This window comes from Megalopta genalis, chromosome 9, assembly GCF_051020955.1.
Source record: "Megalopta genalis isolate 19385.01 chromosome 9, iyMegGena1_principal, whole genome shotgun sequence".
Taxonomy (NCBI): domain Eukaryota; kingdom Metazoa; phylum Arthropoda; class Insecta; order Hymenoptera; family Halictidae; genus Megalopta; species Megalopta genalis.
Genome location: NC_135021.1, coordinates 15,875,831 through 15,892,402, shown reverse-complemented (window position 1 = coordinate 15,892,402; position 16,572 = coordinate 15,875,831). Strand labels below are relative to the sequence as shown.

General features: G+C 38.9%; 3 protein-coding genes across 7 annotated transcripts; 2 read left to right on the top strand and 1 right to left on the bottom strand.

Annotated features, from left to right (window-relative positions):
• The first annotated feature begins 1,727 nt into the window (after positions 1-1,727).
• On the top strand, positions 1,728-4,234 carry Taf11 (TATA-box binding protein associated factor 11). 2 transcript variants are annotated; one of them, XM_033464931.2, is made up of 7 exons: positions 1,728-2,157; positions 2,445-2,582; positions 2,687-2,857; positions 2,932-3,194; positions 3,396-3,483; positions 3,586-3,682; positions 3,758-4,234. In XM_033464931.2, the coding sequence occupies exons 3-7, from the start codon at positions 2,714-2,716 to the stop codon at positions 3,889-3,891; spliced, it is 726 nt and encodes a 241-aa protein (XP_033320822.1). In that variant the 5' UTR covers positions 1,728-2,157; positions 2,445-2,582; positions 2,687-2,713; the 3' UTR covers positions 3,892-4,234. The 2 variants fall into 2 exon arrangements, with proteins under 2 accessions (XP_033320822.1, XP_033320821.1); XM_033464930.2 differs by having other exon boundaries at positions 1,731-2,157; positions 2,673-2,857.
• A 1,839-nt stretch (positions 4,235-6,073) lies between these two features.
• Blos4 (biogenesis of lysosome-related organelles complex 1 subunit 4) lies at positions 6,074-8,858 on the bottom strand. 3 transcript variants are annotated; one of them, XM_076524446.1, is made up of 4 exons: positions 8,739-8,858; positions 6,796-6,867; positions 6,504-6,725; positions 6,074-6,442 (listed from the first exon to the last, which is right to left on the bottom strand). In XM_076524446.1, exons 2-4 carry the CDS (start codon positions 6,865-6,867, stop codon positions 6,350-6,352), a joined length of 387 nt encoding a protein of 128 aa, XP_076380561.1. In that variant the 5' UTR covers positions 8,739-8,858; the 3' UTR covers positions 6,074-6,349. The 3 variants fall into 3 exon arrangements, with proteins under 3 accessions (XP_076380561.1, XP_033320825.1, XP_033320826.1); XM_033464934.2 differs by lacking the exon at positions 8,739-8,858 and adding an exon at positions 7,477-7,676; XM_033464935.2 differs by lacking the exon at positions 8,739-8,858 and adding an exon at positions 7,420-7,446.
• A 648-nt stretch (positions 8,859-9,506) lies between these two features.
• LOC117217372 (putative fatty acyl-CoA reductase CG5065) lies at positions 9,507-16,147 on the top strand. 2 transcript variants are annotated; one of them, XM_033464929.2, is made up of 9 exons: positions 9,507-9,781; positions 12,359-12,566; positions 12,832-13,029; positions 13,201-13,397; positions 13,481-13,590; positions 14,088-14,283; positions 14,376-14,615; positions 14,690-14,947; positions 15,357-16,147. In XM_033464929.2, the coding sequence occupies exons 2-9, from the start codon at positions 12,369-12,371 to the stop codon at positions 15,517-15,519; spliced, it is 1,560 nt and encodes a 519-aa protein (XP_033320820.2). In that variant the 5' UTR covers positions 9,507-9,781; positions 12,359-12,368; the 3' UTR covers positions 15,520-16,147. The 2 variants fall into 2 exon arrangements, with proteins under 2 accessions (XP_033320820.2, XP_076380560.1); XM_076524445.1 differs by lacking the exon at positions 9,507-9,781 and adding an exon at positions 10,739-11,196.
• The last annotated feature ends 425 nt before the right edge of the window (positions 16,148-16,572 follow it).

Sequence of the window (16,572 nt, the reverse complement as noted above, 5' to 3'; positions counted from 1 at the left end):
AATCGTTTGCTAAACCCTAGCCTGGTGTGTCTGTATACATGTATACATACGCAAGAATGTATCTACACGCATGAGGCAAGGTAGGTACGCGCGACAGTATGCGTGGAGAGAGACGTGCGCGCGTCCATCGCGTACCTACCAGCTACCAGGATCGCAAAGTAAATGATCGCATGAGAATGTCTCTTATGTACAGTACAACAATGGTCCTTCGTACCGTCTATGAAGACGAGACAGTCAAGGTATTATGTTCGGCGGAGAACCGTCGCTGGAAACCCTTTCTTTCTTTCCTTCTCCTCCCTCCTCCTTCGCATAATTTTCCGTGAAATCCCGAAACGGAACGGCTATCGAATAGCCGTGCACATCAGCTACGGCAGCTACATACGACTTCGGCTCGAACAGTTCCAAGCACGTTCCAAGGCTCGCACACACCGTACTCACATCTTAATACGCGGCTCCGTCTTGAAGCTGCATTCGTAGGCTCGCGGTGTTCGATGATATATATGTAGAAAGAACTCGCGGCTAAAAGCGGTCACAGCTCTTCGGCCGATCGTTTTCGATATTTCACTGTGTCGCACTCACTCACTGTACCATCTACCCCCGTTGGCTCTCGAACAAGGTAGGCCAAACAATAGACTCGCTCAGGCGAGCCAGCAACCTACCGAACTAACCAGCTAACAGCTAACAGTTAACAGCTAACAGCCACCAACTATGCATCGAGAGAGTCCCGGTCAGTTCACGATGTCCGTTTTTCGCGCCGACAACTCTCTGCACTTTTTGATCGGGTCTCGGGACTCGCGTCGTCGAACTCGTCGTCGAATTCGCCGCCGATGGCTGACCAACACCGGTATCGTCCTCGGACCGTCAACGACCGTTCCCGTGTTGATTCTCGACCAACGAAAGTACTTATGAACCGTGAAAATCACGAAAACGAGGAGATATTGACAAATACGTCGCGGCGTCGCGACACCGTCGACTAAATTTCACTCGACCGCTAGCTGGCGCCACGCTGCCAGCGTGATTCGATCATGGTCCTTTAACTCGTTGGATCAGAGGTTCTCAATCCCTGATTCATGATGTATCTTCGCGCGTCGACCCCTTTCTCAAATTAGATTCGATTCATAGATTACAGGTGTGACTCGCTCACGGCTTACAGATTTACACCGAAACCGTAGAATAGTCTCGTAGAAGTATAATTGTTGTTGGTACATTTCACGTTCGGGTAACCTTGATGATCTATAATCTATATACAGACAGTGTTGTCGCTTCTTTCAAGATAATACGAGCCGTTCGATTCAAAAGGAACAAAAGACTGCCGGCGAAAAATTGGAAATGTTGTAAAGCGTGGTGCATATAATACTTAAAGAAAACAATGCGAATATGGAAAGTAGTATTTAACAAGTATTCAGAATTTTATGAACCAAATATTCTTCAACAAATTATTTGTACCATATCGAACGTGTAACTAAATATTTCTATATATGTACATATTCAAAACAAATTTTATGTATGTATGTACATAGTATACATATACATGATGCATATGATTAGAAATTGTATACGCAGACGCATTGGATGCATAAAGATCTCGAATTGTATAATGTATAGTAATGAGTCCCACTCCTGCACAGCTTTAGGCCACAACTCGATCTGTTAGCGAGGGTTAATATAGAAATTTTCTCTGCTCTGATTGGCTGACGATACACTGCTCGGACTGGATCCACTGCAGATTGGATGTGCAGTAAAATGGTGGTGTTGCGAGCGCTAGCTTAGGTAGTAAGAAAAGCGTGCAGAAGTAGGTCCCATTACTGTATATACGTACACAACATTCATGCATCATACATGAATTTATGTACATGTGCATTCGCAATGAGCCTAACTACTTACAGACGCATGCACACTATTGCACACTATAAGTTGGTTTTATAGAATGCCAGAGTTTCGTTTCTATAAGAATGCTCTACGGCGAAAACAAAAACAAATATATACATGTACAAAATCGGACATGGTATTGAAACGAGTGACTTTTTAAATAGAGAGTTCTGTATCCTATATACATGTATATATAATACTGAATTACATATATTTTTTCACGCGTTTTATCGTTCGCTTTTATTAATGCCTTCTCCACTACTTACGTGTGGTTTTATTTAACAAAAAGTGAGTGTAGAATGTATTCAATATATTTGTTTACAGTGTTTGCATAGTTTCAGGAATCAACAAAATACATATAGAAATATAAGAATGAAGCAGATAAATGATATTTATTTATTGTACAAATTTACTAAAGAAATCCAAAAATTGACTTATTAAATAATGCATTAGTATTTTGTGTATACTTCTTGAAATTTGTGCATCATTTGATTGATTGCACAAGACACTGTCAAAAAATAATTACATGTGCATATCCTCGTATTTTGTATACAATTTAAATGCTTTGGTTTCAGTTATTTTCTCAACAAACAATTGAACAATCGAATAACAACTTTTCAATGGTGTATTATGAATCAGAGTGTTTTAGATATTTGAGTTGACATTGCTTGATATTACCTTTTTGGTACAATTGAGATAGCTGTTTTAATTAGGTAAACCTTTCGAAATGCTTTAAAAGTTGTTCCTTCTTTGTATGCTGTAATTGCTCCTAAATCTACAACAATATTCTTATGTTTTAATAGATTATTTTATATAGCTTTGGAAATATATAACTTATTGCACGATGGATAACATTTTTGGGAAAGAAGATTCTGGAAATGAAAGTGAACACATAGACATAGAAGATAAAGAAGGGAAGGATAGTCCATCCCGAAACTCTATATCTAAAGATACGGAATCAATGGATGCCGATAATATGCATGTTAAGGTATGTCGTAAAAAATCTCTGGTATATTGTATACATATTAAATAACAATAATCGTGAGCTACCAAATGTTATAGGTAGAATCTGATGCGATGAGTTCCCAATCTCAGTCAGATGTGGACGAAACAAGTTCTAATTTGCTAGGCACATTGGCGGAGGATCAAATAGATATTGTCAAACATGAAATTGACACTAGTAGAGAAGAGGAGCAAAGTACAGAGGATCTATTTGGAAATGACATAGTATTACCACATGCGAATCCAATAAGTCTCAAAGAAAGAAGAGAAAGTAAAGAAAAAAGTAAAAGAGAATTAGAAGAAGAGGAGAGAGAAAAAATGCAGTATGTATTTATCTATGTGTACCAATAATGCTATATTTATATATATGCTATATTTCACTTATGTATTATTGGCTATGATGCTATGACTTTTATGTGACCTTTTGTTTTATTATCAACATTAAGCGAGATATTTGAGATGATTAAGTTAATCCAGCCTCCTTTTACATGAATTTAAAACTACCTATGCTGTTTTCTTAACAGGGTATTGGTTTCTAATTTCACAGAAGATCAATTGGATAGATATGAAATGTATAGGAGAGCTGCATTTCCGAAAGCAGCCATAAAAAGAGTATGTGATTAATTTTAATTTATACATATATATGCACTTTACATTTCCTTTAGCGTTTTGCTTGTTATTAAGTGCGCTTTACGGTTCGTATTTTTGTTATAGATTATGCAAACAATTACGGGTTGTTCCGTTTCGCAAAACGTAGTCATTGCTATGTCTGGTATCGCCAAAGTGTTTGTCGGAGAAATCGTGGAAGAAGGTAAAACCTATATACTTGACCACATTTTAATGAAATGAATATGCTTTTATTTAGCAACTGTATTTCAAATTGTAGCTCTCGATGTTATGGAAGCACATCAAGAAACAGGACCACTACTGCCAAAACATTTAAGAGAAGCTGTGAGGCGATTAAGGCTTCAAGGACAAATACCAAATGGTCGTGCACATAAGGCATTTTTTAGACTGTAAATAATTTAGTATAATCTATCTAATGTTAATTCAAATTTAAATTATAAATCAAAGAAACACAACATATTGTTGTGAGAGAATGTAATAAGTGGAAAATATTTTTCTATCGAACATAAGCGCTACGTGATAGATTTAAAACGATCATAAAAATGTTGAGCGTGAAATTTAGAGGAACACAGCGTGTCGGAACGATATGATTATAGTATTAATTGATATAACATATACAAAAAGGACAGAATAATGAAATACATCTAATATACACATGTATTCGATACACAATGAAATCAGTCAGTTATTGTAGTAATGCTATTTTCAGTTTAGCAATAAATAGAATTCGATTTAATTATCGCACGTATCAAACTTTTAACTGATTTTTTTTCGTTCACGCGCTTCTGCTTTTAATTACATAAGAATTCAAGGGAACGTGCTATGCAATTATTATATGTATTCACGATGATTCAGTGTTTTGGTTTCGTATTCCAAGAGAATTCGGATAGTGAGGTTGGATTAAAAGTCAGTTAGTAATTCAATATTAATAATATAGTAATCATCGTATAACGTAATAATTGTAATGATTTTTTACGAAAATATTAATTCAGCTCACTATGTAGATTAGCGAATTAAATTCTCAAAAATATATAAGAGACCCATCGATCCTGAGACCTCAACAGAGTTTCTGTTCTTTAAAAAAGTCAGAAATTTGTGGTCGAAGATTGCTCAATTATTTAGCAAAAAGTATCCAAGAAAAACCTATCAACAACGATTTATTCCATGAAAATAGTGCCGGGTCTTTAAAAAGAAACGAAGATGAAACTAAGGAAATATGTACGTGTATGATGTAATCGACAAATATTTAAAGATATGTAACTATATTTGTATGCATGTATGAAGGATTAACATGTTTTTTTTTCATTACACGTATTACAACTGTAAATTCAATTTCCTGTTACTTGTTATTTAGCTTACAAAAATTTGTTTGGAAATTTTATAGATCATGAACGATGGGATGAATGGGGTAATTGGAGCATATGTAGTGTAACTTGCGGAAATGGTCGACAGGTTCGATGGCGTCATTGTTCGGGAAAAGACTGCACAAAGGGATTAAAAAAAGCACAAATAAAACCATGTCGGTTGAAAAAATGCGACAAAAATATTCTGAATTGGCTTGGGATTAAAGCCTGATAACGATAATCTACCAAACATCATTGATATTTCCCACAAACACATCTCTATTTGCACATGTACTTATCCTACATACATGTATTATGTAGTATAACAATACCTTATGTTAAATATACTACAAATTATTTAGACTCGATTCGTATGCAGCATATGTACCACGAATAGACCGTGAATTTGTGTACAAGCAGAAATTTTTAACAGAATGTTTACTAAACTTTTATTTTATGAACACTCCGTATATGCTGACAGCTTTGTCTTTTTCATGAAAAGTGTTTGTTTCAAAATAATAATTTCTATTGTATTTGATCGGTGGTATTATGTATTTTAAGTAGATTAACAGATAATTTCATTGAGATGCGTATGCTACGCGAAATTATTACTAATACAAGTTGTGTACATACAATATCATGCCACATACGTTAAAAAGCAAATTGTAAAATATACCTATGGTATACTTGCAAGCCTTAAATGTTCTGACTACTGTCATGTCGTATTTGCCTTATAAAATGACACTATCCTCTTTTAAAGCGGGTAATGTTCAAAATGAAGAATTGCTACGTAAGAAGCAGTCGCTTGAATTTGAAACTGCCAGTGAATACGACAACGACGAACCAGACAGAAACGAAGAAAATGACGTAGGTGCGAAATCTAATAAATTATAAAATGAACATATAATCGACAACTGATCTGTTTAGTCTACGGTTGTTTAGACTACAAAAATATACGTTTCTAGACGTATAATGATATATCGTCAAATGTCTCGAAAATTTAATACACAGTTTATGATTGCAAGAGTATGGAAATATAATGAATCTTTAAGCTTCGAATAACTGAATCTTCCAATAGGCGAGGCAGTTAGATCCAGCCCAAAAATATGGGATCAGTGGGGTAACTGGTCCACATGTTCCGTTACTTGTGGTATCGGAAAGATATCACGATGGAGACATTGTATAGCTGGAGGTTGTTTCATGGGTGAAAAAAAGGCTCAATTGAAAACGTGTACTCTTGCAGCGTGTTAATATTTTTATGTAAACGAAATCGACGTTGTCTATACGATATGCTTGCTTTATGCATTAATCAAGAAAATAATTCCAAATCAATGCGATCAATACAGTTTTACCTTACATCTAAAATAAAAATATACAACGTTCTCTGTTGGCATTTCAGATTTTTTAAAAGATTAGCATTTCTTTTCAACATTCAACAATAGACTTTTATCTATCCATTAAATTAATCTTTAAATTAGTATTGCACTTTCGCGACTCGATCGTCTAGTCTACTCGCCGTTGAAATAATCATTTGTTCTATATATCGTGGGTTGTTCGTATACCGGTAATTTATTCGGTAACAAGGGTTCTTGATTTTTTTTCTGAAACACAATGCAATTTAAAGACATTTGCTACTTTGTATTTGAAAAATGTGCTACTTACAAAAAATGACAAAGGATTTAGCATTCCAAATAATCTATCAGAAATTCCTAATTCAGCTTCTGCATTTTCAACTGCAGCCTCTAAAGTAGTTAGATTTACATTAGCCATCGCTATAACATGCTCTAGGGCGTCTATACGTCTACAGAGGTTTGCAACTTCTGGTTGCATATCCTGTAATTTTGGAATGTGTTGATCGATGCATTGCGTTCTTTCGGTTTGAACCTTTCAACAGAAGATATAACATGTCTATAATAAATTTAACAAGACATTTCTCCCTACTACTATATCTAACCATTTCAATGATCGATTGAAATTCTTCTAAGCGCATCATTACATCCTCGATAGTGTCATGAAAGCTTTTCATCTGCAACAGAAACATTTGTTTTGTTTTATATACAAAGGATACAAAAAATATGAGGACATTCAGTCTTTTAGGATTATTTCCTGCAAAGCATAACATATTGATGTAACGTATACTTTTTAATGCTTCACTGCACATAGGAAAAGTATACTCAAGATATAAGAAAAAAAAGAAAGAGTAAGAAAAATACAAATTTCATAGCGAAAAATGTATTTGCACATTGCTGTTTGTATAGAGCGTACATTTAGGAGTGTTGTGTTATAAGAAGAGCAACGAAAAAATCATCGGTAAGCATTAGAATGTTTCTTCAACTGTAAAAATAGTATTATTCCCTCCTGCTGCGTTTCTCTACGGGTCTTTACAAATCTAAACTTTTTTTTCTTTATCTAAAAATTATTGCTTTCGTATATAGTGAAGGACTGTGAAGTGTAGGTAAGATTAACTACAGGAAGTTGTCCTAAAAAAAAAATTGAATACGTGAATGCATTTTTGACTCCGCTTGTACTTCGAAATACGAAAACCACTTTTTGGATATGTGAAATGCAATAAAAGAACCTGCTTCAACATCGTTCACGGATTGTTTATAGAGGTTATGTAGGACATAATACTCGCTTGATTAGACAAATCCAATTTTGCATAATTCGCATAGTCCTTTGCCAATTCTTCGACTAGAGCGGTAGTGTGTGAGGACATTTTCCTCGATTTTTTTTACAACAATTTATCAAAACGTCAGATTATATGTAGACATGGTTCATATTCGCTGAATAAACGTCGTCGGCGCCATTTTCTTTACACCATTTTCAGCGAATTTTTAATGCAACTACACAATATTACATATGTTATAACAGATTTTCATGAATTACTTAAATTTACTTAAATTTATAATTCACATAATTAGAAATTCGAATCAATAAAATATTATTATCTCTTCTATTAGAGACCCTATCATGTTTAAAAAAAAATGTAAAAATTCAATTATACGTATACGCAGATATCTGTATGTATTTTAAACATTTTACCGTATTCGCAGGGATGAAAAATTGTAAGTATTGCAAACATCCGTTACAGTTCCATTATTTACTTTTAATTAGTTAGATAATTAAATGACAACACGTAAAAGGAATATTGTATTATTATTAAATTCTATATCGCGCTTCAACTTAAAATTACAAGTTGATATGTATCTAATAAATATCAGCTTGTAATTTTAATATCTAATAAATATCAACTCAAAAAACACAAAACCTATTTCTAAAATTCTATTATGTATCTAAATCTAATTCTAATCTAATTCTAATATCTAATTCTAATATCTAATTCTAATATCTAATTCTAATTCTCTATTATGTTTATAAATTCTATTATGTATCTAATAAATAATAGAATTCATGGTTTTGTGTTTTTTGAGTTAATTACTGTGTCGTTACGACGAAAAGCTTCTCTAGATACTCTTGCTCGCGCAGAAAGTGCCAATTATCCATAAGTTTGGAAGATTCTTTTGAAGACGAGTCGACGCGGCGAACCGACTGGCATAATTATTTCGACATTTGCTGTAAAACGATTAAAATTTGGTTGTACGCGCACGTATAAAGAGTGCCTTAGAAAACGGAGAAAACGTAAGTAACAAGCTATAGCAATCGATGTGTTCTAATGAACGAGGAGCCGAAAATCTCGCGATAAAACCGAACAATATATAATTCGAAAGAGGTCGGCGAACTATAATGTGCATCAACTTTACGTAATGTTGTTTGCGCAATGAAAGTTTATGGGGTACCGCGGTAAAGTGGTACCGGTGCTGGTCGCCGGTAAAAGCAATGCTAGAGACTATGTAGAGACTCTCGTGAAAGAGTTCACAGCGACAGAAATGAACATACCTTCGTTGTTTTAGTCTAGCTTCTAACGCAATGTTTTCGATGTTCTCTCGAAAGGCCCAACACTTTCAGATTTTTGTCCAGATTGTCTTTTTTGACTTTCCCGTTCCCGGAAGCACACGCGCGCTTCCTTGTTAATGGAACATCACTATTTTATACGAATTAACAACACCTGACTCAGCTGAAAATGATCACGGAACTAAAAGGAGTATCTTCATTAAGACGTATCCACTTCATTTATTTCTTTGATACCCACTTTAGGATTTGATCTACATATCTCGATAGAACAGCGAGCGCACCGTTAATTGCTATTACCGTGCAAAAAGGGACCGTAGGATTAGACTTTGGATTAGATTTCTTTGATTCGAACGAACCACGGGTTTCATCCTTTCACGTTCCATGATCCACGCTCGACGCGCATAAGTATTTCTTTTTTCCCGTCGAAGCGGAGTAGGTCGTCAACAAGAATAACCGTATGCATGAATTGTACATTATTTAGAACGAGGTCTTCTCTTCTTAATTGATCATGGTAATTGCGGAAACTTTTGTAGAGGACACATTTTAAAGATTATCGAGAATGGGCGATAGAAATCCTGTGAGAGGCAGCATCGGCATAAAAAGAAGAACGAAAAGAAAAAGGAGCAAAAGTGGAGGAAGAAAAAGACGAAGATGATGATGATGATGATGGTGATGATGATGATGATCGTAAAGTTGAAGAATAATAGCAAAAATAACAGTGATAAGGAGAAGAAAAAGAAGAGGAGGAAGAGCAAGAAAGTCGTGAACAGGTGGGGAGACAACGTTATTTCGCTGGATAGAACTGTTGCGCGAACCACGGTGGAGCTCAGTGGGTTCGAGCACGCGGTTCGTGATTCTTTCTCTCCTTCGGCACGGCACGTTCTGCACATTCACCACGTTCACCACACTCTGCCCAGCCAAATTCGGCTAATGAGAACGAACATTAACACCAGCCAAAGCTGCTAATAACTCCAAATCGACGACTCGCATTCTAATCTATTTTCCTCTGGTAAACTATTAGGCTGCAGGTAAGTCCGTCGACAAGTTTTAACGCTAAAGCGTTCGCAACCCGTGCAATTTGAATCAACGCGATCTATTCACGCCTCTTCAAGACGCGACGATGCGATCATTAATTGGAATTCATGATATCTACACCTTGGGGGCGAGTTGTTTGGTAGATTCAGAGCGGGACGTTCGAACCGTTCAAGTCGAAACGCGTTAAAAATGCCGCGCGTAGTGGTGTCCGAGTCATTCAAAACGTGTCATCGAAACAAGCACCGCGGCTACGACCGATGCCGATTCTTTAAAGTACAATTTACCGGTACTAGCTGTACAAGTGCTTTATCCCGAGGGTTCGGATCCGTTACGAGCCGTCGCGATCGTCCCCAGAGTGTTACTGTCAAATCCGAAACTTACACCAGCTTTTACACAAGTATCGTGGTCAATGAACTCGTCGAACTCTTCGCTATCAACCCTCGACAAGCTGTGCTGCCGCTTTCCATTCCATTCCCACATCATTTGTCTGAACAACCGCAGCTGCCATGGAAAGAGCATCGATGAAACCTTTAACTCGAATAAATAGAATGTATTCGCTCGCGTATTTACATCGGTCATATGTGTCAATATCGTTTCTCGGAACCGTGGTCTTCGATGAAACGTAGCAATTACGATTTCTGATCGGTAGTTTGCCGTTTCCGATACAGTTTGAATGATTTCGTGCGGTTCTCCCTGCAGTGACTATAGACGCAGATATGCAATAGGCAAGCCAAGTTTCTAAATGTAATTACGTAATATACATTTGTATAATTACTCGTACACGCGCGTGTACATATATTGTAATAAACACACAGCTGTACACACGGTGTTCTAACTGTCTCGCGTATATTCGTAATACGTATTAGCGCGTATTTCCTTTCACTCGAGTCTTATCTTCTTTCTCTGGCTTTTTACCGGATCAGCCACTTTTATCGGATAGCTCTCTACCAGATAGAACGGGTTCGCCCAGATTAGAATGATGCTCTACGATTTACGTATCCATAAAATGTAATTGAAGTGCTCAGGTTCTACCGCATAAATTTACGTAATCTTTACGTACGCGTAGCTGCCACGGCACGCAAGTGTAAACAGTGTAAACATATCAATTATTCAGTGAATTATTCAGTGAATTATTAAGTGAAATTAAGAATAGGAATTTACTCCGTTTACGTAAAACGTAATGATGGTTAATTATTTTCTCCTGATACTTTTTTCCAATATGCTTCCGCGATTCGATCGAAGCGAACATTGTATCTTGCTCCATAAGATTACTACGGTTCTGACACAGAAACATGGATAATTATCTTATGGGAACTCGATCATGGACAGGTCAAGCCAGCCAGCCAGTCAACCAATCTATTTATTAGAGTGATACAATGTTGCATGAATCGTTGCTGAATCGTAAAAGGTGACGAGAACCAGTTTGGTGTTGCAACACGTGATTTTTTGTTGTTGTAAGATTTTACTCTCGACTCCCGAGACTGGAATGCATCTGGGTACACTGTTCAAATTTCTATTCGCTTATCTTCTCTGCTCCATCGCTTTCTATTTCGGTGTCGACCGCGACGACGGCGTCGAATCGACGCGTTCATATTATTTAATTGTTATTTCATTGTCCGTGCATCGACAACGATAGCTGCGACACCGATTCTAGTCATTTAGATCTTAATTAGCGGATTGTATCTGGTTTCTCGAAGAGCGTCTTATCCTCGGTCTCTCCGTAGAAATCATCGAACTAATCGAATGCTTGCTCAGAGAACCGCGGAACGATTTCACTGGCCGAACTGGCTTCACTTCGGCACCGGCTGAACGATATTACGGAAAGTGAAAAAAAGAAGAGGATCCAAAGTTGGACGCGGTTCGCGAACTTTAGAAATCAACGCGACCGATGTTTCGCAACGAAGAGCACCTTTTTAATCGTGCATTCAACTGTCCCTTGATTGCAACTCGGAACGCGCAGCCGTACAACACAATTAACACACAGCAACGAGATCTGTTGCAATCGGACGTCGAGAGCACCTTTACTCGAACGGGCGTCGTTTTATCAGCGTATTAGTACCATTGAATGTTTTGTCCTCCTTGAACTTTGTCTTCTACGTACTAGTCAAAGTATCTTGTACTCCTAAGTAATGCCGAAACCTCCAACTTCGAGTGACAACGAGCGAAGAAAGTTCCTAAAACTATTCCGCATAATGAAATTCGAACTAACGAAGAATTAAAACAGAGACGAATGCGATGATTCCGAACGATACCGAATTGCTTTACTAGGGAATGGGGTTGCAAACTCAAACACTGTCGGGCATCTGACTCGGAAGGGATGGAATTTTGGAAAGTTGTTGACTTCGTTTCACGTTAACGAGATGACATGGAAATGATTATCGTCCACCGCGCGAAAGTGAACGTGTTTTCCGCGTCTTAGTTAATCGAAAGATTGCTCCCGTAACGATGATTTCGGATTCCTTTCGAATAACATAGCGGGGCTAATACTTCGCGCAATTCTAATCTGACCACGCTAATCGCGAGCTTCCCGGTTCGCTTCGAATCTTTCTTTTTACTTCGTTTCGTTCTAGGGTCCCAATTATGGGCGAGTTAACCGAGATACAGTCCTTTTACAAGGGAAAGAACATTTTTATAACCGGGGGAACCGGTTTCATGGGAAAAGTGCTCATCGAGAAGTTGCTGTACAGTTGCACCGAATTGAATAAGATTTATATTTTGATAAGATCGAAGAAAGGCCGGTCCCCTGATATTCGTGTCGATGATATGTTCAAATTGCCGGTAAGTAGCTTCCCCTTTTCGATTCTTTACACTTGCTTGTATAATAGTATGTACATTCCATATTACATTCGTAAACTATCTACTATTCGATATTAGACATTCTACGTAATACCTGCAGTTAATTTATTAGAACTTGCTTTATTTTTTCTTAATCGAGAAACGGGTAAAAGTATGCTACACGTACACATCTATTTGGAACTAAGTACTGTAATTAGAAAGGAAAGTTAAGGTTGCGAGCGTATAATCCAGCTCGCATCAATTACAGATGTTCGAAAGGATAAGAAACCAGAAGCCGCAAACAATGAAAAAGGTGATTGCGTTGAACGGAGACGTGTCCCTCGACCATCTAGGATTGACCGAGGCGCAACTGGAAACGTTAATGGATGAAGTCGACGTAGTGTTTCACTGCGCGGCTACGCTCAGATTGGAGGCAAAGTTGACCGATGCCATCGAAATGAACACGGTAAACATTTCTTCGCTAGAAGTGAACTTTCCTTTCGCGTACTCGAACACGCGTATACCGGATTTCCTCGGATTGGAATCCGTAATCCCGCGCGACTGCATCGGTGCTCTGTTCAAATTTATTCTCAATCAAGTGCTCTCGATCAGTGCTCCGTTAAAATTTGCTTTCCAGATTGGAACGAAAAGAGTGTTGGATCTCGCGAAGAAGATGAAGCGCCTGAAGTCGTTCGTCCACTTGAGTACGGCATTTTGTCACCCCGATCTGGACGAGCTTGGAGAACGAGTATACGACGCACCGGACGATCCCAACAAAGTTATGGATCTGATACAGTGGATGGACGAATCTGCCATCAATCTCATCACGCCGAAGTAATTCACAGAAAGATTCACACTATCTCCACGATCGACTAACTGAAACTCGTGCGACGTACTATCGTTATTCGTTGTTTCAGGTTGTTGGATAAACATCCAAATACTTACACGTACTCGAAACGATTGGCCGAGAAATTGGTGTCTAACGAGTATCAGAACTTACCGTGCTGCATTGCTAGACCATCGATAGGTAAACGTATTAAGGCTACTTATTGTCATCGATAAGCATCTCGTGCGAGTACGAGAACATTACATTCTATACACAGAGTGTCCCAAAAATGTCTCGCAATCCGGAAGTCGTGGATTCCTGGGATTATTTGAAGTAACTTTTTCCTTAGGGAAAATGCGAACCGCGGCTTCGTTTACGAGTTATTAATGAAAAACGCCAACCAATAAGAAGCGAGCTCTGATGGCGCGAGGCGGCCGAGCCAACGAGCGCACGCAGCCCAGCTCCGCTCGTTGGCTCGGCCGTCTCGCGCCAGTTGATCTCGCCTCTCATTGGTCGCTGATTTTCGTTGCTAACTCGTAAACGAAGCCGCGGTTTGCATTTTCGCTGAGGAAAAAGTTACTTCAAATGACCTCGGGAACCCCTCATTTCCCGGAAGTACCATAATTTTGGGACAGCCTGTATAATTAGACCGCCGATTCGATGCTTATAGTCCAATAACGATACCGTTGCTTGTACAGTGACTCCAGCTGGGAAGGAACCGCTGAATGGGTGGGTAGACAACTTGAATGGTCCGGTCGGTCTGTTGGTGGGCGCAGGGAAAGGAGTGATAAGGTCGATGCACTGTAACGCGGGCTACCACGCCGAAGTGGTACCCGTCGATCTGGCGATCAACGCGTTGATCTCGATCGCCCACAAGACGGCCATCGCCGGAAAGTATGTCGAATCTCGATCGGAGTTTCCTTCTTCTTCTTTTTTTCATTCTCTTCCACTTTCGCTTTGTCCACGTACGATACCACTCGTTTCAGGCCAAAGAACATGCCAGTGTACAATATCACGCAAAGCGGCGTGTTGCCGATCACTTGGGGAGAAATCGTGGAGAGGGGTAAAAGGATCTGTCACACGTATCCTTTCGAGGGACAAATTTGGTACCCGGACGGCGATATACGCAGCAGCAAGCTGGTGCACAAGATCTTCGTTTTCTTCTTTCATATTATCCCGGCATATCTCATCGACTTCCTTATGTTGATATTTCAACAGAAACGATTGTGAGTATCGGAATTGCAATTATTTCTTTCTCTTTTACTTCTGTCTGATCGTTGCGCGTCGTTTGTTCGTCCAGTATGGTTCGAATTCAAAAGCGAATCTCGGACGGGCTGGATGTGTTGCAGTATTTCACGACCAAGGAATGGGTCTTCCACAACACAAATTTGTTGATCATGTGGGGCGAAATGAGTCCCAAGGACAAGGAAATATTCCCGGTAGACTTTCTGGTGATCGACATCGAGGATTACATGAAATGGTGTATTTTAGGGGCACGGCAGTACTGTATGAAAGAGAATTTGTCCACTATACCGAAAGCTCGTAGACATCAAGCAATGTACGTATACGATATCTATACCTAGACGTTTATCTACTCGTTGTCAGGGTGTTCCAAAAATGTCTCGCAATCCAAAGGTGGCGAGTTCCTCGGGTCATTTGAAGCAACTTTTTCCTTTACGAAAATTTTCTCCGAGGCACCGTTAACGAGTTATTAACGAAAAACAGTGACCAATGAGAGCCGAGCTCGGCTGGCGCGAGGCGACCGAGCCAATGAGCGGAACTGGGCTTCGTGCGCTGGTTGGCTGGGCCGCCACGCGTCAGCCGTACTCGATTCTTATTGGTCCACTGTTTTTCGTTAATAACTCGTTAACGGTGCCTCGGAGAAAATTTTTGTAAAGTCAGAAGTTGCTTCAAATGATCCGAGGAACCCGCCCTTACATAACCTTGACATAACCTTTGTTTCACAGAATGTACATTGTACACTTGATCACTGTGTACTCGTTCCGATTGGGAATGTTGTACTTGATCTACAAGAACGTCGCGATCGCCAGATTTTGCGTGGACACTGTTATACAGTATATCACATCGTTGCCGGCTGTGAGCGCAGCGATTTGGAGGATTCAACACTGAAGACGCGTCGGCATCGGGGATAGTTTCAGGTTGATCCGTCGCATCCTTTTCTTGGGAGAAAAATAGTAGCAGTAGCGGTTGCAGCAGTGACTGCAGTGGCGGCAACGATGACTGCTTTGGGCGCGAGCAAGTAGGCCAAGGCGGCTGGATCAACTTCGAAACGATTTCGTTCTTCGAGGACGTTCCTCGAGCATCGATACTTCTACCATCGAATCATTGGAAAATTTAACATTCCCAATTTTATGTTACGTAGTACCTTTACGCTCGAACTACGCGGCGATCGATGACGAACGCGTAATCACGAGAATCTGTAACCTGTAATCTCCTAAGTAAGCTGTATGCATTAAGTTCTATGGTAAGCCCTAAGCTGTAACGGAAGCGATTCAATTTCCATACTTGAATTCTGGAACGGACCGAGTCGCAGTTTTTGTGTATGTGTAGGTGTGCATGTCGGGGATTTAGGTGAAAATTTGTTCCAACTAAATAAATCGTGGTGATTTGTGCGCGGTTTCAGTCACTTTACTAGTCTAAGCAACAATTTGTACCTACGTTTGTTCGATGCTGCAGCCGTCGATCGCGATGCAACGAAGAGTTCATTTATGGAAATAAAGCGACATGTGTTTTCTTTTTTCTTGTCAAGTTTCTCATTTTTTATCGCTCGATTTAAAACGTTCGCTTTCACCGACCGCTCGAGCCAATAATAATCCCGATACAATATCGTGATGCAACGACGCTCGCCGAGGTATGCACTTTCTTAAAACATCGGACGCGGCATAAAGCGTGCCCGTAGCAACAGTTTCCGGGGTAACGTGAGCCGTGAACCCGTAAAACCGAAAATCGTAAATCGCAAATCATAAATCGTAAGCCGTAAAGTCGTAACAGTTAACGTAACTGAAAGCGGATATAGAGCATCGTCGTTGCTGCGACGTGATCGATACGAAATAACCGACACGTCTCTGTTTTCTATTATAAAATATATATATATATTTTATAACAGATTTTTTAATATTAAAATAGTATTATTAAAATAGTATAAATAATAATAAATAGTAT